Here is a 22,471-nt window from a genome sequence, read left to right on the forward strand (position 1 = left end):
ACAATGTGCGAATATGTACCTCTAAAAGTACATACTGTAGGTGCGAATATGTACCTCTAAAAGTAAGATTTGCAGAAAATAAGTGAAATATAGAGATGTGATTCCTACGGCATGACCTACCAAGACATTTTGTGGAGTTCCACCAGAAAGACACCAAGGGATTGAGAAATAAATGTTTCGAAGCTGTTATGTCGGACAACAGATGCAGTGATGGGGTCAATAAACTATGCTGTAGGCCTAGGGAGACTTTCTGGATTCACAAACTGCAGACTTTAGCCTCACAGTCTTAATCTATAATCTGGGACCCCTTTTAGAGATTGACTCTAACAATCCCTTTTTTATTCAGTGTGATACTTTTTCTTTCAACCTAATACTTGATTATGTATTATACTGTATATGTCTGGCTGCCTTAGTGTGTTTTCTATGATACTCTTTATAATATAGTTCCCTTTAATATCCATTTGAGGGGCTATATGTAAGTCTCCAGTGTACCGTGGTGGTAATTTGGAGAGTTTCTTGTCTCCCAATAATTCATTGGGTATAGATAGAAACATTTATCTATTTATAACTTTTCAGTATCTAATTCTTATGGTTGTTAAAAACAATGCGTCTACTATATATAATGGGTTATTTATGGCTTTTTGACAACTTATTTTATTAGACTATTCTACTTAGACACAATCCATATTTATTTGGGCTTATTAGTTTTTTATTCATATTTTTATAGTTTTAATTTTCAATTTATTTTTCATTTTGTGATTGGTCTTTTTTCTAATATTGTCCAACATTTACAAAACAAATTTGGTTTAAGTGTATATGCATAAATAATTTGTTCATATTTTAGTTTCCTGTAAGTTTTTGAGACTTTGCGACTTGCCTGTCTCTTATACAGCTATGGAGCTATTACTCTTCCACGTGTGTTTATATATGAGGTTTAGAGTACATTTTTGCATTAAATTTGAAAGTTTTATATATATACAGTATATATTGGGACTATAAATAAGTCCTATGTGAATAAGGGATATCCAACCCTGATGAAGCGGAAGTAACTTCTGTGAAACGCATATCGGGACCTGAAGCTGGGCCACCATACACCTCCTCGTGATGACACGCACAGTAAACCCAGAAGTGCTGGTACTCTGCAGTCAGAGTTTGTATGTGCCTCAAACACAAGACATACACTGGCGACACACTTTATTCGAGCTCGGCTAGTCCCACGAATTCGGGTATACCCGGGTGTATTGAGGTTTGTGTTTCTGTTTTCTGCCCGAGTGCATTGAGGTATTTTCCAGGCAGGGATTGAAGCATTTTATTCCTGCTGGCTGCAATACTGCACAGTATATATATATATACTGCCTTACAATTCATGAATTTATGCCATCTGGTAGACATGCGAAGCATTGCAGCCTATTAAATCCTAATCATTATCATTTAACAGATCAGCCGCCCGTCAGCCAGGCATGAACCCAGGTTGGGAAGGCAAACGCAACGGGGCTTGTCAGAGGTGAGGAGCGGCACATTCCAGGTATCTGCCAGGTACATACTGGGTATTTGCTCGAATAAAATGTGTCGGTGCAGTATGTTTGTGAGTGTACAGTTTGCTGTTTTATATTTTTACTAATCCATTAAAGAGTACTACACCATATAAAGTTCTGTTTTTTGTGCTTTATATCTCCACAATATTATTATTGCTTATATTTCAATTTCAAGGCATAAAAAATGGGTTATGGAGGCTCTGTCATAGTTTAGCCTTCATTCATCTAAATTAAACTGAACATTATTTACAGTGATCTGAATAGTGTAAACAGAATCAAGAAAAATAACCCTTTCACTGGCAGGGAGCCAGCAGTGCAGGTGTGTTGACAGTAAAGACTTCATTACAGTCTCTCAAGCATCAAACTTCGTATTAGCCAAACTCTGTGAACAGTCAGAAGGATAGATCTTCTAAACAGCTGTGAAAATATTTTACCCCAATGCAAAGTTTGGCTTTCCTGCAAAACCAAAGCTTAAACAAGTCATCACAAAGTTTTTACTGTCATTTTTTCCTTTTATTAACTATGAGCAAATGTATTGGTTAAAATAGCATGTGTTTGCCCTGGAGTTTATTAAATCCAGTTAGACTTGTCCTTAACCTCAGAACGGTAAGTTTGTTTATATGACTTTTCAGAGAAAATCATGTAATCAGAATAAAATTCATAAAACATGCTTATTTTTTATGATGACATTTGTGAGCATATTTTAATAGTATGTGATGCTTACATTTATTTTATCAAATGCAATGTTGGACTGACAAAAACAAAGATTTAGGTGTGTGTATTGTATTGTAAATGTATGAGAAAATATAAAAATATATGTTAAAACGGTATAGAATGATGGATACAAACAAAATTACATTTGAGCATAAAATTAATGACTGCGATTTAAGCTATGTTAGTTATTGTGACAACAAACATAGTTGCCATTATCCATACTTATATTTATTGATAATTTCTTTGTCGATTTGGTCTATGTATGAATTACATTTTCTATGTATTGAGTGTAATTTTGACATCTGTCTTTTAGCATCAACGTACAAGGCATTTTTATGCGTTTCAGGTAGGGGTTCAGGAGAATTAGAGAAGGTGTTTCTTTATGCAATGCTATACTGGATGCATCACAATATTCTTAGGCTGCGCTTATACAGACAGCGACGGCGACGTGACCAATGACGTCGCCATTGCGATGAGTTGTATTTGAAGTTTAGGCGACGTCGCTGGCTGACATCATAAAAGGGGAGGGCAGAGGCATGGAGAAGCTCCCGATTGGCCACAACGGGAGACCGTCGCCGGAAAAAAATCAAATATCAGTGACTATCAGATTTCTGGTAGCACTGTCGAACCGTCGCTTTGTCGCTGTCATGTGCACTATAAGCGCCGGCGACGGCGACAATGCATTTGTTTTGCCGTCGCCGTTGCCGGCACAATAAGCGCAGCCTTATACGGCTCTCATTTGTTTCCCATTTGTAGATCAGGACAGAATGAGTTGGCATACAGTATAGTACATCTATCTAGCTAGCAGATAGTCATAAAGAAAATTCACATAAAAGTGTGATACGTTTAATGCAAAGAGATGCAAAAAGAAATTGGTAGTGTTTGAAGGCCCATATGTAGGAGTTAGCCATGTTTCTGTGATGATGATGTCTTTTGGTTTATGCATAAGGCACCATGCCCTTAGTTCATCCAGTTTGGGGAGCAGGCTCCTTATATTTATATGGGCGACAAGATGGAACTCAGAATGGGGTCCCATTGCCACGACTCTTCTACCTCGACTTGTGCACAGCCAGGGGAAGGGTCGGATCTGCAGCGGTTCCCTCCGATAGATACCTGTCTATACGCTGTTGCTTCCAGGTGCTGGTATCAGCCAAGGAAGTGTAAGAAATCCACTACTGGCTTTGACTATAGCCTTGCAGACCTATGCAGTTGCAAGCTTCCTCTGGCAATCAATGGCACATGTGCTGCTTCTCATTGCATCTTCTGCCCTGTGCTTCAGCATTGGAGGAATACTCACACACCCTCCTCCTGTGATTGGATCTCTGCCCTTTATATCCTGGGCGTTGGCACTGAACAGTGCCGAGCATAACTCCTACCTTGGACGTTACCGTCTCTGCCACAAACCGTCCAGGCCTCTCTCCTAGTGTTCTAACCTTCCTAGTTCCTGAGTATCCAGAGGCCTGTTCCTGTCTCCTGTGCTGAAGCGTGGTTAGCCAGCACTGGTACCTGCTGCATTTTCTCCTAGCAGTAGTTACCCTTAATTTCCTGGTGCCTGCTGCTATCTCCATGCAGTGGCCTGCCTTGGACTTCTGTGCTGAAGCGTTGGTTTCCCCGACGCTGCCCTGCGGTGTACTTCGGCCAGCCTGCTGTCTCCCCCTGCTGAGACCGGCGTCATGGGCCGAGCCCGCACCTCGCGTAGAGGCCACTCCCGTGCTCACGCTCCTAAGCTGAAGTGGGGAACTCTTGTCTGCCTGTTGCCGATTCCTTGCTACGACTACGACCACCCAGATGTCTTCTATCCTGACCCTGCTTCGGCCATCGATTGTCCTGTCTTCTCCTACCCCGACTTTGGCTTCAATAACGACGATGCTGCCTTCACCAATCCTCACCCTGAGATGTACGACTACGAACTGCGCACTCCGGATCAGTCTGCGTGGACTAAGTTCGGTGATTATATAACCCCACCTCAGCCCCGCGGTCCGGTCCCGGTTTGTGGCGAGCATCGGCGTAACAGGAAGTTTGAATAGGTGTGTCTCAAAAATCTACGGTGGCATGTGAGAGACGGACACCGCCATACAACAGGAGTGGAGGAGGTCGAGCGCAAGGGACCCCAGAGACTATGGTTGGGAGTACACCAGGAGGAAGGGAGACCAGTGTTGCCACAGGCTGAAAAGCTTTTATTCGAAATGCATGACTGAATCAGACGTTTGTGAGTGTGACTTATCTTTTATACCAGCCCTATTTTTATTAAAACGTTATTATGCCATAGTGTTCTCGTCTATTTTTGAAATGGTGTCATTTCCACCTAGGAAGTCCAAGGAAGATCTATGAATCCCTGCATGTGGTTATAATACCCAGAAAGTCCTATATATCCATTGATGTTTTAGGAACCTGGGAGAGTATCTCTAGACGTGATCTTGCTCAGTGTGAATGTTCCAACTAGAATTTGTGTAACTGTTCCATCACATATTGGACACACTGATTTATATTGTTGTGCAGTATTACACTGTTGTTTCTCCTATCTTTCATATACACATCGGACGTTCTGAGTCTATGCGCCAGAGGACAACATATTCTTTCTAAGATTATCACTTACTTTCCGTCAAGACCCGAGTAGATGTCTGAGAGGTGGATGGACCTTGGACGTATTGTCCCTTTGTGACACTCAATGTTATATGGGAACACTAAATAAGCCTGCTCCAGAGCGCACGACAGTAGACTTTCTCACTGACTAAAATGGGACCAGACGATGATCATGGGGCGTTCCTCGTCAAATGGGTGGTTACAGTTTGCTAGTGGTCTCCGGAGGAATGGACAGTCTGACCACATGGCTACCGGGAGAAGGTCAGGCAGCTTACCGGGCCCATGACAATGCTGCAGCCCAGGGCTATTCCAGAGTCAATGCTGACATCCTGGGTAGGGCATATAGGAAGATAAGGAGTGAAGGAGTTAAGCTCTCTCACTGTTCCAGGCCGAGGACACCAGGGCCTTCCTTCCAGGACTGCTAAATTGTTCCCAATCAACTCCTGATTGTGACTAGAGGATAAAATGGAGGCCACATGCTCCCTGAGCCGAGTTTCACAAGCCTGCAAGGTACAGTAACAGGTTCCCAGAGTGCTTATCTGGGAAATGACAAGGACTCTCCTCCTGCCCCCAAACTACAGTATGGACATTTATTATTTCGTTTGCAGAAGTATGTTATTTTGCTTTATTATTTTATACTGCTGTAATCATTGTTTTTTTAATCTGGTTTCCCCAGTCCAGGTAATAAAATACTTTCTTTTGAGAGAAGTTGCTGTGTGGATGCCTCACTGACCCAACTAGGAGTCCACTTCGCCACAACCCCCTTTTGTAACATGGCAAATGGTCTGGGTTTCATGTGTTATGCAGGTCATAGAGTGCAGTGTATTTACCGCAAAAATCATTAAAAAAAAATAATGCTGACAAACAATTGTTACACTTTCTTTCCGTGGAATCATCCCAATAATGCATTGTCCTTGATCTGCTAAATGAGTCTCTTACATTTTATTTGTACAGTATGTACTGTATGCAGCACAGTGCTTCAGCTAGTATATACCTCTGATAGAGAAAGATGAGTCAATATTTTTTTCAGCATGGGAGCTGCTGGATGAGAGTAGAACTCTGTACCATATGCTGCACACGTTCTGACACTTACCTGATGTAACATCATGGTCAATGTCATCAACAGATATAGTAGCATTAGCAATTGGATTTCCCTGATGGTTTTTAACGAATCCTTTCACACCGCGATGCACCTGAAAAGGAAGAAGACACAGTTGTACATGTGTGTGTTTTTTGTTGTCCTTTTCTTAGTAAGTAAATCACATGTTCACTTTATTTCAATTTTTTAAACAGATGTCAACAGATTCCTAAATATGTCATTCAAAATTTGTTTTTGCATCCATGTAGGGCAAAGCAAAAGTAAAAATTGTTTCTTCTATTTGAAACACCTAAAGAAGTAATTGTGAGGTTTTTCTGTACAGAATTTTGAGAATCTTATGTCACAGAAGAAAATTTAGGTTCAAATCTTTCTCTGACTAAATGTAATCTCCCATGAGAATTTTAATTAAGAATAATACAGAAGAGCAATTGCTCATACATTTTAGACTTGATCACTGTATTTTGTCATTAATAGTAAAACATCAGAGCTGCTAAAAATGAGAGGTGGTCACTTTATCCAGTGTTTTGAATTTGCCTATAAAATGTTTTCAGGTTTTAGTTTTAGTTTCACCTAAAGTTCCTTGGTTTTGGACTATGGAGGAATATTTGAACTTCATAATGTTACATATAAACATTAAATATATTTATTAAATAAATTGAATGTTTTTATTAATATTTATAAAGTCTTTCTAAATAGTAATGAAATATTAGTTAATTGAGTAAAATTTCATTGGAGCCGTATTTACAATGACTTGTTACTGTATATTTTAAATATATACATATTGGAAATGTAAAATTAATAGTTAAAATATGTATAGTAACAATACTATTGTAATCTATATGCGAGCACAGTTTTACCTGATTAAGAAAGTTCACAAGAGAGTCTTTGTTATCTTCCCAGTAATTCTTCAGAGCGTCTTCCGTTGGGAATTTGTCACAGCTAAGCTCCACTGTTATCTCAAAACAATTACTGCTCAGATAATTAAAATCTTGCATACCTGAAGAATAAAGAGAAGCAAAACCCAACTATGTTTGGACTGCATGGAAGTCTTCAATCAACACAATATGTTGTATTATTTATCAAAGCCACATATTTAAAATTTTAATTAAAGAGTCATGGTCATGGATATAACAATGAGCCACAGAACAAATTCAATTGCACAATTGGAATTGATAATGACATATACTGTACATATGAAAATCTCATTACAGGCAGTCCTCGGTTATCCAACGGAATCCGTTCTGGGAGTAGCATTGGATAGTGAAACCGTTGTAAAGCGAGTCCCATGTTAATCAGTGGCGGTGAGCGTTGGATAATGCATTCCGGCATCGGATAGCGCATTCCGGCGTCGACAAATGGCCCATAGGATTGCATTGTAAAGTGTTGGATATGTGATTCGTTGTAAAGTGAAACGTTGGATAGCAAGGACTACCTGTACCGTGTCTACGATATGGACATGTTAGTGACCTTTCCCTATCTATAGAGATATTGTACAAATTGTATTTAATTTTGCTCCATTGTAGTCACAAACTTTACTGGGAAATGATTCAGTACATTTTCAATTGGATAACACATTCACATAAAATAATTTTAGTTACGTTTTTATTTTTTATTTCATCTACTACCTCTAACTTTAACTTATTGCTCTCTTTGTTTGGGCCAAATTCTCACTTTTATGTAGATAAAAAGCGTATGTGTATGGATTATGTCATCTTGACTATGAAGAAGTGAAATTGACAAATGTGTTTGTGATAATGGTACATTTTGCCAGCAAGTCTAGGGTTGGTGTGAAAGTGCTATTTTACTCCACACAAAGTATCGTTAAAGCAGAGATTTAGTGTGATGCATCAAACTGAAAAGTTGTAAAGTTGGTAGGAAAGCAATCCTACCATCATTCGTCAATTATCTGAAGAAATGTTTAATTCAATACTAATACAAGGATTTCACATTACCCCAATCTCCAATTCATTAGGGTAATGACAGGATACTAACTGTGATAATGCTTACCAGCAATTATTCTTAGCATTAGAAAGAGTTTGGATCATTTCCATGCCAGAATTTAGAAAACAAAAACCCTTTTCCAAATTGTAAGTGCTTAGTTCAGATATCTGTAAAATAGTCATGATTTTGTATTTGGTGGATTCGACTAATTGTGGTAACATTTTGGTTGGTTTTATTATGTCTTTGTTTCTTAGTAGTATCATTTTTCATTGTCCTGATTTTTTTTATTTTTATATACTTGGCAATGGATCACAAAGTAAAACGTACCTCCTGGGACACTGTACCAAGCAGCACCATTGGTTGTTCCATCAACAAAACTGCTGTCATCCTCATTCTTGCGACATGGTTCCCTGTTTGAGCCAGACATGGCTGGGTTAAGAGATGAGTAGGAACGGGCCAAGCTTTGGAAAATGTGGTCATCGGGGCATGCACTGTATTCATGAGCAGTGCCTGCAAAAAATAAATAAATACAATGTAAGTTTAAGTTAAAACAGAATACTGAAGTTCTGAATAGTAATAAAGCTGTGTCCGGTTCTTCAGACCCTTCCTTTCTGAGTCCATAACCAGCAGCTACGAATATCTCATGTTAGTAGGCATCACCCTTCTGTTTTTTCTCAGTTTCCCCCTCTGCTGGACCTCAAAGGTGTTGCACATTTTTAACACTTTACATGATTTCTACTTATTTAGAATATGGTGAAAAGTGTAATAATAAACTGTTAACAAGCAGTAACTTCCTTTTATTCACCACAGTATATTAAAAAATTTGCCTTTTAAGAGCAAACTCTTTTTCAGGTTTAAAGAAAGTAACTAGGCAAAATAATAAAGAATGTACCTGCTCTGCTGTATACAACTATGGTCAGCAGAAAAAAAAGGAGGAGGAGAGAGGTGCTATATTGGATGAATCGATACTGTATACTACAAAATATAAAAGAATCCCATAGTCATGGCCGCCTACAAGTGGGGGAGAGCTGGGACAATCGTCCCGGGCCTGGTGGCTGTATGGGGCCTGGCCGGCGGTAGAAGTTGTGCCTGGCTAGAAGTCAGTCAACCTCTGTGTCAGGCTGACGGCCTCTGATTGCTGCCGGGCCCCAGTTCTCCCCAACTGTTGTGGGCATCTCTCCGTCAGGCTTCTGTCTCCCTTGTCAGGAATGCCTCTCTCACCAGTGTGCGCCGGTGTCGGTCCCAACTTCCGTGTCCGCATGTAGAACATAGCAGCACCAGAAGCCTGAGACCACCCCAAAAGCAAGTCTGTCTATATTGTGTGTGGGGGTGGGGGAGGGGGTTAGTATTGATTTTTTGTGGGTGATGTATTATTGTGTGTATTGTGGAGGGGGTATTATTGTGTGTTGGGGTTTTTATTGTGTTTATTATGGGGGCATTATTGCATGTGAATTGTGGGGGTGTTATTGTGTGTATAATGTGGGGGAGGGTAACTATTGTTGGGGGGGATTTGTATTGGGTGGATTGTGTATGTGTGTGGTCAGAGGGGAGAGGGGGAATGAGTGTGAATGAGAGTGAGGAGAGGGGAATTGATTTAGTATTCAAAAGAATGTAACTACTCACAGGTCAGTGAGGTCCATCTAGATAACATTTTAGTTCTCAAACACCTGGCATTTATAATGAAAACTAACAAATTAATACATGAAGCCATGGCTGGTTTCTGGCTACCATTCAGCCCTCACTGGCATGAAAGTCCTGGTAAGAGCAGTGCCAGTACTAATCATGGGTTTTCCCCACACAAGGCATTCCCTTGAGTGACAGGGGAGGAGGTGGGATTAGGTCTGAGTGCTGCCCAATCCTGGGTTCAGACCTGGTCCCTTCCTCCACCCTAAATTCTTTAGTGTGTCTCTACCGTGAGAGAGACAAGGTACCACACCATGCTGCTCTGCACTGGCAGGGCTTGGTTCTCTTCCCTAAGGGGAGGAGTGAGTGATTACCTGTACCCCTGGTCCTGCTAGAAGGCTGGGGAAGAGCAAGGACTGCTGTGGGGGCCCTTGACCCATAGTGAAGGTCCAGGGACCACCCTAAGTTCGGAGACCAGAACAGAGACTGTGTTGGACAGAGGAATGCCATGTTGCTGGTAAAACCAGTTCCAGTTGATTATACCTCCGGCCTGGTATGTGATATTACTGGGGGGAGAGACAACCGGTTCTACCTTAGGAGATCGCCTCGACACATCTGGAGCTTACGGCAGATGGAGGCGCCGTGTACCATTGAGTAAATGTCGGGTATATACTCCAGAAGCCTGTACTGCTGTCCCCACAACCAATGGCGGATAACTGACAATTCTGTGAGTCAACAGTTAGCATGCACCATACACCTGGTAACAGGGGAATCTCCCCAGGGGTGGGGGAAACACAATTACATACACTTTCCTCTATTCTTTTTATAACACAACTACGATATGTCCTATGTGAAAAGTTATCTAGTAGTGTTTCAGTGAAATATTTACATAGTTACATAGTTACATAGTAGATGAGGTTGAAAAAAGACATACGTCCATCAAGTTCAACCTATGCTAAATTTAGACAACAGATACTTTATCCTATATCTATACTTACTTATTGATCCAGAGGAAGGCAAACAAAAAACCCCATTAAGGGGAAAAATTAATCCTTCCTGACACCAAGAATTGGCAATCGGATTAATCCCTGGATCAACATCCTTCCCATGTATACTTATTTGGTATATCCCTGTATACCTTTCCCATCTAAAAAGATGTCCAACCTTTTTTTGAACAAATCTATTGTATCTGCCATCACAGTCTCCATGGGTAATGAATTCCACATTTTAACTGCCCTTACTGTAAAGAACCCATTCCTTTGTTGCTGGTGAAATTTCCTTTCCTCCAACCTAAGGGATGGCCCGAGTCCTTAGTACTGCCCGTGGGATGAATAGTTCTTTTGAAAGCTCCTTGTATTGTCCCCGAATATAGTTGTATATAGTTATCATATCCCCTCTTAGACGCCTCTTTTCTAATGTAAATAAATCTAATTTAGCTAGCCTCTCCTCATAAGTTAGATTGTCCATCCCCTTTATTAATTTGGTGGCTCTTCTCTGCACTCTTTCTAGTTCCATAATGTCTTTTCTTAGGATTGGTGCCCAAAATTGTACTCCATATTCAAGGTGTGGTCTTACTAGTGCTTTTTAAAGGGGCATAATTATGTTTACTTCCCTTCCATCCATTGCCCGTTTGATGCAAGATAAGATCTTGTTTGCCTTTGCAGCTACTGCATGACATTGGGCACTATTGCTAAGCCTGAAGTCTACAAGCACTCCTAAATCCTTCTCCATCAAGGATTCCCCCAATATATCTCCATTTAATTTGTAATTCGCCTTTTTATTCTTGCATCCCAAATGCATAACCTTACATTTATCGGTATTATACCTCATTTGCCATTTACCTGCCCAGGTTTCCAGTCTCTCCAAGTCCTTCTGAAGAGAAATTACATCCTGCTCTGATTCTATTACCTTACACAATTTAGTATCATCAGCAAAGATGGAGACTTTGCTCTCGATCCCAACATCAAGGTCATTAATAAACAAGTTAAAAAGCAGGGGTCCCAGTACCGATCCCTGAGGTACTCCACTCACGACTTTAGCCCAACCTGAAAAAGTTCCATGTATGACAACCCTCTGTTGTCTGTCCTTTAACCAGTTTTCAATCCAGCTGCATATATTATTACTGAGTCCAATTTTCTTTATTTTGTACACCAACCTCTTGTGTGAAACCGTATCAAAAGCCTTTGCAAAATTTAAGTAGACCACATCAACTGCATTACCCTGGTCTAAATTCCTTCTTACCTCCTCAAAGAAACAAATAAGGTTAGTTTGGCAAGATCTATCCTTCATAAATCCATGCTGACTATTACTAATAATTTTGTTTTCCATTAAGTATTCCTGAATGTTATCCCGTATTAAACCTTCAAGTAGTTTCCCTACTATTGAAGTCAGGCTTACAGTTCTGTAATTTCCCGGTTGTGATCTAGCTCCCTTTTTAAATATAGGCACCACATCTGCTTTACGCCAATCTTGTGGTACTGAGCCTGTGGAAATGGAGTCCTTGAATATTAAATATAATTGTTTGGCTATTACTGAGCTTAACTCTTTGAGAACTCTTGGATGTATGCCATCGGGGCCAGGTGCCTTATTAACTTTAATTTTTTCAAGTTGCTTATGAACTTCTTCCTCAGTTAACCAATTGTTCATTAATATGGAGGTTGTGGCTTCCTCCTGCGGAACTACTATTGAACGTGATTCTTCCCTGGTAAACACAGAGGCAAAGAATTTGTTTAATACCTCAGCTTTTTCCTTATCTCCAATAATCTGCCTACCCATCTCACACTGAAAGGGTCCTATATTTTCTTTTCTCATTTTTTTTTGTTATTAAGGTACTTAAAGAACTTTTTAGGGTTGACCTTACTTTCTATTGCAATCCTTTTTTCATTATCCATTTTTGCTAATTTGATTGCCCTTTTGCAATTTTTGTTACATTCCTTATAATTTAGTTTGTGTGACTATTAGTAAATTCTGAAGAATGTAGTACCTGAATCACTAAAATGTTTATATATTTGTATGAAGTATTTATAATATTTCGCAGCATTTCTATTTACATCTTCCTGATTATTTTATGACTTGATGGCCCATACTAGCAAATGTTTCAGGTGGAGAGGTGGTTTGATCTGTCCTGCACAGGAAATGAACATATGAAAATGATGGCAATTTTTAGGCAGCTGTGGGAGCTGTTCTTCACGGAATCGGACATTTGGTCATGGCCGTCTTGCTGTGATCAAGTTACCACTGGCATTTGGCTGCAGAGGGACCCTTTGCCACAGCCGCCCCACCGTTGGACACTTTGATACTTGCCATTTTGCCAATAAGGTAAGTAAATGTAAGGGGTTTTCGTGGTTAGGGTAGGGGGTTAAGGATAGGGAATTAGGGTAAGGGGTTACGTTTTTTAAGGAAGGGGATTAAGGTAAGGGGCTTGGAGTAAGGGGTTTTAGGGTAAGGGGCTTTGATTGTTAGGGTAGGTAGTAACATTAGTATTAGGTGTTAGGATTAGGGGAGATTAGGGTAAGGGGTAAGGTTAGTGGCTTACATTGGCGGCAAAGCAGCCAGCAGAGAGATGTCCCAGCTACGAGGTGAGTGATGGCTTAACAGGTCATGACCAAATGTCCTAGACCTGTTCTTCCTACATAATCGCAGGCTTTAGCCTGCTTATTAGCTTCCTGTCCCATCTGCCTAACTTTTCTGCTGAGTTGAGTAGCTTTCTTATGCACTATTGCACACTCATTTGTAAAGAGGACATCAATGACAATATCACGATCTACAGTATGAACTAACCTTCTCATAATCCTGAACATCACAAGCAGTGAAAACGTGACCCAATATATCTAGCTGCATGAACTGACACGTGCTCCAGAAAAGTTTATATAACTTCTGCATTTTGTTTACTAAAAACAAATGTTCTCAAGCAGAACGGGAGTGATGATCAAGATAATTTACACAAGCAATGGATATGTATTCCCAGTTCTGCCTTTAGTAATCATTCAATTTACATACTTGAAAACGAGAGTTAACTCTCAATGTATTACTTCCTGGTAAAACATTTTCATACGTAAATAAAAAAATTAAAATATTGCATAGAAACAACAAAGTGTATTTCTAAAGCAGCAGTTATTTTTATAATGACCAGCAGAGGGTGCTATCAGTTTAATATCTTTATATCTTAATATAACCAAGCCTTTGGCTACTACTTAGTATGCTGTGAAGCCTCTTCCCCACTCTGAACATTTTAGCCCTATTAATTTATTAATTTATAAAACTGTTTCACCAGGAAATAATACATTGAAAGTTACCTCTCGTTTTTAAGTATGTCCTGGGCACAGTGTTATGATGACAGTACATGGTTACATTAAATGAACAGAGGTTATACATTCAATTTACAGACATTTAATGGACCGTTAGAGATAGTATAAAAATATAGGCATATGTAACAGTTACAGATCAGATTCAAATCAGATGAATTTAATTGATTGTACTATAATTATTCTCCGGGGAAGACTGCTTCACAACATAAGTTCTAAATTCTTTCAAAACTAACGCTCTCACATTTTAATCTGGTCTGTAACTGTTACATACGCCTATAACATATATTATCTTTAACTATAGATGCAATGTCTTGGATAAAATTTATAGAGCCCTGTTCATTTAATGTAACTGTGTTTGTAACCATGTGTTTCTCATCAAAACTCTATGCCCAGGATATACTTGAAAACGAGAGGTCACTCTCAATGTATTACTTCCTGCTAAGCAAAGGAAGGGAAATCCAGGGCACTTCGGATTTTAGAAATGAAAATGTATTCTGTCAAAGGCACGACGTTTCGAACTACACAGAGTCACTTGATAAAGAACTCTGTGTAGTTCGAAATGTTGTGCCTTTGACAGAATACATTTTCATTTCTAAAATCCGAAGTGCCCTGGATTTCCCTTCCTTTGCTTATACTTAGGAATTCTCCAGACAGGTTTTTCCCTGAACCAAGGTGCACCGGTACCAAAACGCAAGTATTTTGCTGTTATTGCATTATTTATGGTGTGCAAGACTGAATCTTTACTACATTACTTCCTGGTAAAAAAAAATTATAAATAAATTTAAAAATAAAAATATTGCATAGGGACAACAAAGAGATCATATCCAGCACCTGTTACCTGTGACATGTTTAGTAACTGAAAGGTACACAACTCTTTAAAGGTTAGTAGTAGAGATGTGTGACAGTGTCCCAACTGAAATCTGGCTAATAATTTAACTAAATTAGTCACACATGCAGCATTGTTGCTAGCTTCAATGGTTTCACATGTACAGTATAGATACCAGGGACATAAGTTAATTTAATGTAAATATACAAATAGACTAATTTAAATATGCATATAGGCTTATTTCCTATGTCTTATTTTGCCCCCTCTCTCCTCTCCGGCAAATGCCCTATTTCAGGGTCTGGAACTGCCTTAAAGCTGCAGTTCAGTCATTATCCTGCATGTGTGTTTTTTTTAATAAATCAGTTCTGTAGTAAGAAAAAATACTTTTAGCATTATCTGTTTTAAAAACAACAACTTTGAAAGACCAATTTTCTTGTATTCTATTTTAACAGCCATTTGCTAAGGCACTGCCCCTTCATGTCCTGTCACAAGCCCTGGCACACCCCTTTGTCAGCCCTGCCCTCCCTCTAGCACATGTCAGTGCAGGAGTGCTCATGAATATTCATGAGCTTCTACTGAGAGACAGAAGCAGAAGAAAAACAGTTCCCTTCACTAATGATGTCACCAAATTTCGCCTATCAATACATGGCGAACGAATTGACCTGCAGCTATACAGTTCTTTAGGTAATTAGAGATTGCACACATGAAACTATTGAAGTAAAAAAATAAATTAAAAAAAAAAAAAAAGACTGAACTGCAGCTTTAAAATGGCTTGGTGAAACCGTAAGATTTGGCATAATAGAAAGGCCAATTTAGCCTGGTTCGTGAATGTAGTAAGTAATTCTAAATACATTTGAGATATCCAGCTATGGTGGTATGACAGTGGTTCATAAAGATAACAGAAGGCAGGAGAATGCAGCGATAAAGGGCTTCCGATCAGGAATTAAAGATGGGGAGTGAGACGGCAAGGACAGTAATGCAATCAGAGAACAACACTTGATACTTCACACTATATTGAATAGTGTACACTAGAAAAACGCGGTAGACTACAAACCCAATAGACCAGTAAAGTCCCCTTAAAACAGCACTCAAACACGTAGCCTTGTGCAGCGGAGCGCAAAGTGGGGGGAGATTCTCTGCGGGGGCGCGGGGTTTACTGATGCCCCGCGCACTTCCCGAAGGCATTTAAATGAATGCGGGGGGAGCTGCAGGGATACTGTAAACCTTACTTACCTTGATTCAGACGCTCCTGGTGACGCGTCGCCATGGCAACGCGGCGCCAATGACACCGCGGGGTCGTGACGTCATGTTTTCATGACAACGTGACGTCATGACGCCAACATCATGACGCCAGGACGTCTGAATCAAGGTAAGAGGGGGGGTGCGAGGAGAGGGGGAAAGCCAGCAGGGGGGTGAAGGGGGAAAAGATTGCGCCCCCCTGCTCTAGCGAATACTGATAATAGTCAATCGAACAGTCTAGTTAGATGTTACCAGTAACGATTGACTATTGTCAGTATTCACTAGACTACGTGATTGAGTGCTGTTTTATGGGGACTTTACTGGTCTATAGGCCCTCCTCTGGTCTGTAGTCTACCAGTTTTTTCTAGTGTATCCTTTATCTGTTTTCCTCTGTTGCACCGCTCACTCTACTCATCTTTTGTTTACCAAACAAAAGGAGTGCTGGTGTCATTTTCTGTTTTTTGTATATTGAATAGGGACCCAAATGACCAGAGATAAGATTAGTTATGTAATGAATATTACATAGAAAAGAAAACACAGAGTGCACTAAAGGTGAAGGTAAATTGTAATCAGCAGTACAAAATAAAGTAAGTGTAGACTTACATGTATAGTGTCAGTAATACAGCAGATAGTAAAAACATATGTCTGTGCTGCCCAGTTGTTGATCCAGGAAGGGTAAGAGACAGAGTGAGTCGTAGAGCTGTAAATCCCACACACTGGGATCAGCTATTTCTCAGTAATGACCTTCCACTTACGAGTTCGAAAGTCCCGTATGTTTACAGTCAGGCGCGTCTCACTTCCAAGTCTTCTGATCTTAAACTTGCAAATGGCAGCTTCACAGGACAACAGAAAATACTCTATACCACAACTCGTTTCACACACTCATGTGCTACGTCAGTCCACTTTGGATTTGTTTTCCTGTGATTTTTTGTCGCATTTGGTTGAGAGTTGTGCCCTCAAATCCTGTGTGAGTCCAATTTAATCCTAATTCTAATGGTCTCAGGGACTCTAGATGGCTCTGCTTTTACGCTGTCATCAAAGGAGAATGCATCTAGAACTATCAAAGCAAAATTGTGGTAATCTCCACCCCTGGGATATCTGTCTTGGCCAACCATGGTGTCCAGACTTTTAGAACATTTTCGCCAGTGTCATTGACTAAACTTGTCAATTTTTCCATCTGGCACCCAAACCAAATTCTATTCTGAATTTTGGGAATTGAAGGAATTTTGTTCTGTTTCCATAATGCTGCAATCTCACACTTCGTTGCTGTTGTTAAATGAGCAACTTGTTTAAGTTCCACTTTGCCTAGACCCGGTATTGGTCTATTCAATAGAAATAGCTATGGGTTTGGGGGAATTGTGAGGTCTAAAATCCTCTGTAGCCAATCTTCGATTTTGTCCCATAAGATGACAATCCGAGGGCAGGACCACAGCATGTGTAAGAGGTCTGCGGACTCTCCACATTGTCTCGGGCACAATGGGGAGTATCCTGATATAAATTCGATAATTTAATTGGGGTGAGATACCATCTCATCAGTACCTTATATGCATTCTCCTTTAATGTCGTGCAAATTGAACTTTTAGCAGCCGCCGTAAACCATTCATCCGGTTCCAAGACATCTCCAAGGTCTGTTTCCCATTTCGTCATATATCCTAGCTTATGTGTTACTTTAGGGCCAGAACCGATTACTTCTCTATATATTTGCATTGTGAGTCTGCATGTGTCGGTCTCTATAAGACAGAGCTTTTCAAAATTAGTCAATGGGGTGTGAAGTTTGTGTTTGTAATAAAATGCAATGATCTGGAGATATCTATAGAGTTTAGAGTGAGGGAAGTTTTTGTCAGATGTAATTTTTTCAAATGATTTAATCTTGTTATTATCCTCCAGATCTCTAAATCTAAGTATACTATTTTTTTCCATATCGAGAAGTTGACACTATTTATACCTGGAGCAAAATCTGGGTTTTCCCATAAGGGGGTTATCAGAGTATTTTTTGTAGTTAGGCCGCATTTAAATTTAGACTCCTCCCAGATTGAAAACGAGTTGGACATAGAGGATAGCAGCGATTTCATAGCTTTTCTCGCTATTTTTGGGATCCAAATCAGATTGTTTAACTCCAATGGGGAGAAAACTTCTCTCTTTAATGCTACCCATCGTTTCAATTCTGGGTCAGTCTGCCATTGAGAGATTTGGCATAATTGAGCCGCTTTATAGTACGATATCAAGCAAGGTACCGCCAGTCCGCCTTCTGTAGTTTGTTTCAGAAGGGTCTGTTTTCTTACTCTCGCTTTTTTACCTCCCCATATATATTTGGAGATTTCAGACTGAAGTGAGAGTATTTCCTTCAGTCTCAGTGGCACCGGCAGGGTTTGGAATAGTTATAGTATACGGGGGAGGAGGTTCATTTTTACACTATATATTTTCCCAATCCAAGATATATTGTGCTTTGACCAACGTCCAATATCCTCTCTTAAGGACTGAATTAGTTTAGGGGAATTTGCTTTGTAAATAAGAGTTATAATCCTTGGTGATATATACTCCCAAATATTTGAGAGCTTTGTGTTGCCAATTAAAATTGAGCGCTATGACTTTCGGTTGTTTTTGGTAAATTTATATTTAGCGCTTCTGACTTGGATTGATTCATTTTGAACCCTGAAATTTTGTTAAATTTCCCTAACAAGTTGAATCGATTTGGTAGTGAGGTGAGGGGTTTAGACAGGACCAGGAAGACTCTGTTGAGTTTGCACTTAATTTTTTTTTTCTGTTTGATTTAATATACTACATTATATCTGGTAATTACTGATTTGGTACCTTTGTTTATTGTATCTTTAAACCTTCCATTGTATTTAAAGCCACAAGAAGGATTGCAGGAGGAGAGGGGTACAGTATATTTCAGAATCTGCATAATATGAATGGCAAAGATCACAATTGACTACACCAGCCTCTAACTGAACACTGCTCATCATCACCCTTTTTGCTATCCACTGAGATCCCTAGTGCATTCACGTTTATTTCCGCTGACCACTCAGCCTGTAAAATCATTGGACGGGTACAGAACTTCCTGTGTCTGGTGCACTAAATCTTGTATATGTAGCCATTAGTACTTTATACTAGCTGCATGCATTTACTTAATGTCTAAAATGCACAAGTTCAGTCTGTTGGATACATTATAAAGGTAAACACCGAAAGGCAAAAAATCAAGTCAGTGTATGTTCAATGCTCAGTATGCGATGGGAAAGTATGATAAGCATAAAGCCCAGATCCATAATGGGTCATACGCTTTAGCCCACTCAGCTCCTATTCGGAAGAATGGGAGTAAAGACGTGTTAAAGCTTAGCATCCTCATGTGGATCTGGGCCAGTGTTGTTGGTTAGTTAGAAGAACGACTCTATATCAGGTTGATGGCTGTCACAACCCTAAGCAACCATGTGTTGCACAATGGGGTGAAAAGGGCATGTGAATCTCCCCAAAATGTGATCTTACCTTCATTTTCTTAGTTAATAACTAAATAAGAAAAGTGTGTAATACAGAATAAATATTTTATCATTATTCTATCATTGTTATTCTTCTAATCCACAACCCTTTAATGTATGCATTCTCTCATTCACATACTTCTGAAAGAGTACTGTGAATTCAATTGGCTCTGCTTTCTTTTTCCATACAGTGCTCACTAATAAGTTTGAAATGCGTACCAGTGCGAGTCTTGTCATATGGATAATTTGCGACGAGATCTCCTCCATGAAGGTTGGCAGAGAGAACGAAAGGAATATCCATAATCCAATGAATTACTGCTACAGTTTCAGGCGCAAGCTGGAAAGATATGTGTGATATTAGCAAATTTAATTCATTCATTCTTCATTTCTGGACATCTGGCAAGCCAAGCCGTATATTTATTTTGTTAAATAACACTACAATATAATTTAAGAAAAATATCTAATTGCTATCAAATAGATATGTTTTACATATTTTACGCAGTTTATGCCCCAATGCATATTTTGTTAAATGACCAGTAAGCTAATTAGAATAACTCACTGGGAGTTAGGTCTGCAAAAATAGAGCGAAAAACAGTGTACCCGATTTATCAAATAATAACATTCCACAAGATACAATGGGATTTTTGCCTTTGATAAATATTATGCAGTGTCTTTGCTCCAGTTTTGCCACCGGAAAGTTTTAATACAAAACCCCACTGACTTTGAAGCCGGCAAGTTGTGATTTAGGCCCTGGTTCAATATGCCATGAATCTGCTTTTCCAGGGCAGACTAGCTTTCCAGAAACACTCACTTGACTGGAGGTGCCTCACAGCCATGGATAAACACCTTCACGCTATATTGAACAACAATAACTATTTCATTAAAACTGAGAAAGTACAATATTTATTTAAAAGTAAAATAACATCATCGTGTTATCAAATCAACATCACATGATGGAAATCCTGATATAAGACGTGTCATACCTCCACTTTTTACTACTGTTTGCAGCAAAGCATAACATACAGTATATTGCATACAGTATCTACCTATTGGCCTGTCTGTTTACCCTTTAAGATACAGCCACGGTGGTTTATTAATGCAGTTTGAAAAATGTTTCAACATTAACCTTAGTATTCTGGTCAACAGCTTTCTTCAAGTCTTGCAACAAATGGTTGTTTGTCCTGCCTTCTCTCTCGTTCATGTACGCAATACGGTCCAGGTCCGGAAAGTTTCTGTTCAGGTCTATTCCTTGAGCATTGCTGCGACCAACGAACCAGTCCTTCATGTCTCCAGGCTTCCGGAAGGAGAGAAGACAGCAGCAGCAGCAGAAAATCAGAAATAGGAAATGACATACAGTACCAACCACAGTATCAGCAGGAATAATTAAAATCATATGGAAAAATATTGGGAAAATTGCTTATCTGTTTTGTTTATTTTGGCACTAAAAGGGGTACAGCATGTTTAATACTTTGTATTAATATAGTGTATTATAATGCCCATTTAGCACAAGAGATAAGTGAGAGGACCCTTCCTACCTCCTTTCAAACAGATTCCTTTGTCTGGATAACTTGGGTCACAGTCTACTTCTCTATACTAAATGTGTGTTCTGATATGAGTCAGTATTGTGAAAGCGTTAAATACCCTTGATTGTATTCGGTCTCCCTGTTTCCGAGTTAGTTAGAATTTGACATGTTTTAGAAGACGACTGGCTCAGCTCATTTGCATGTTAAAAAACAATGGATCAATTTTTTTTCAGAGCAGTGTAATTGCAGCCAATCAGTAAACCTAATACTGACTACAAGCTATTTCACAATGAATTCCAACGAGCTTGCGAGTACTGACTGATATGTGTGGTTGATTTAAAGTGCTGGTTGTTTAAAGTGTGTGCAGTTAGAACCAGAAGCAGTTTGAACAAGGAAGCGGTTAAACAAGGTATAGTTATTGAAGTACAGTTTACAGTTAGTACTTCTAAACTTCATAGTTGCTAGAATGAGCAGGATTGAAAATGCCACTCAATGCACATCTTGCCACATGTATGTGCACTTGGAGCAGCTGTTCCAAGGAGCATACCGCTGTGAAAAGTGTGAGCGGGTGGTCTATTTAGAGTCAGAGATTGCTGATCTTAAGAGGCAACTTGCAATATTGAGGGACATTGGCAATCTTGAAAGGGAATTAGAGCACACTGAGCAGGCCCTTGCTTCGACTAGTGGTGCAGATGGTGGCGCTGTTAGTGAGGAGCAGGTAGGTAGCTTGGTTGCTGTTAGTGAGGAGCAGGTAGGTAGCTGGGTGACAGTTAGAAGGGGAAGCAGGGGCAATAGGGAGAGGCAGGTCGTTTCTGAGCTGACCCATCCCAATAGATTTGCCATGTTGAGTGAGATATTGGGAATGTTGGGGCAGAAATTGCAAGGCTGGGGGGAGACTAATTCCTCTAGCAGCCAGGGGAATAGTTCCTCCAGCACAGAGGGGACTCAGGATGCTCAGATACAAAGAAAGATTGTGGTGGTAGGCGATTCCATTATTAGGAAGGTAGATAGGGCAATCTGTTGCCAGGACCGCATGAACCGAACAGTTTGTTGTCTCCCGGGTGCTCGGGTTCGGCACATTGCGGATCGGGTAGACAGATTGTTGGGGGGGCTGGGATTGACCCGGCGGTCTTGGTACACGTTGGCACCAATGACAAAGTTAGAGAAAGATGGAGGGTCCTAAAAAATGATTACAGGGATCTAGGCCAAAAGCTTAAGACAAGGACCTCCAAGGTAGTATTTTCTGAAATACTACCAGTGCCATGCACTACCGCAGGCAGACAGTCAGAGATCAGGGAGGTTAATGCATGGCTAAGAAAGTGGTGCAGGAAGGAAAGGTTTGAGTTTTTAGAGCACTGGGACTCTTTTTCTGAGAGGTGCCATCTATATTCTAGGGATGGATTGCACCTCAATGAAGAGGGATCTTCTGTGCTAGGGGGGAGAATGCTAAAAATGTTGGAGGAGATTTTAAACTAGGGGGGAGGGGAATGAAACAGATAATGAACTAAATGGAATAGATGAGGATACAAGGTGGTATGGAGGTAGAATGGGGGCAAGTGCAAGTTTGACAAGCAGTGAGACACCCATAGTAGATACAGATAATACTAG

The 22,471-nt window shown here is 40.0% G+C and overlaps 1 protein-coding gene across 1 annotated transcript in view; it reads right to left on the bottom strand.

Annotated features, from left to right (window-relative positions):
* The window catches only part of CPE (carboxypeptidase E), a 103,640-nt gene that overhangs the window by 8,863 nt on the left and 72,306 nt on the right, over positions 1-22,471 (bottom strand). The window contains exons 3-7 of the mRNA XM_075611997.1: positions 20,467-20,634; positions 19,560-19,677; positions 8,200-8,382; positions 6,789-6,928; positions 5,926-6,025 (exon numbers count right to left, since the gene is read on the bottom strand). Of these exons, the coding sequence (XP_075468112.1) occupies positions 5,926-6,025; positions 6,789-6,928; positions 8,200-8,382; positions 19,560-19,677; positions 20,467-20,634 (709 nt within the window). The remainder of the gene's footprint in view (positions 1-5,925; positions 6,026-6,788; positions 6,929-8,199; positions 8,383-19,559; positions 19,678-20,466; positions 20,635-22,471) is intronic.

The sequence above is a fragment of the Ascaphus truei genome, chromosome 1, assembly GCF_040206685.1.
Source record: "Ascaphus truei isolate aAscTru1 chromosome 1, aAscTru1.hap1, whole genome shotgun sequence".
NCBI lineage: Eukaryota > Metazoa > Chordata > Amphibia > Anura > Ascaphidae > Ascaphus > Ascaphus truei.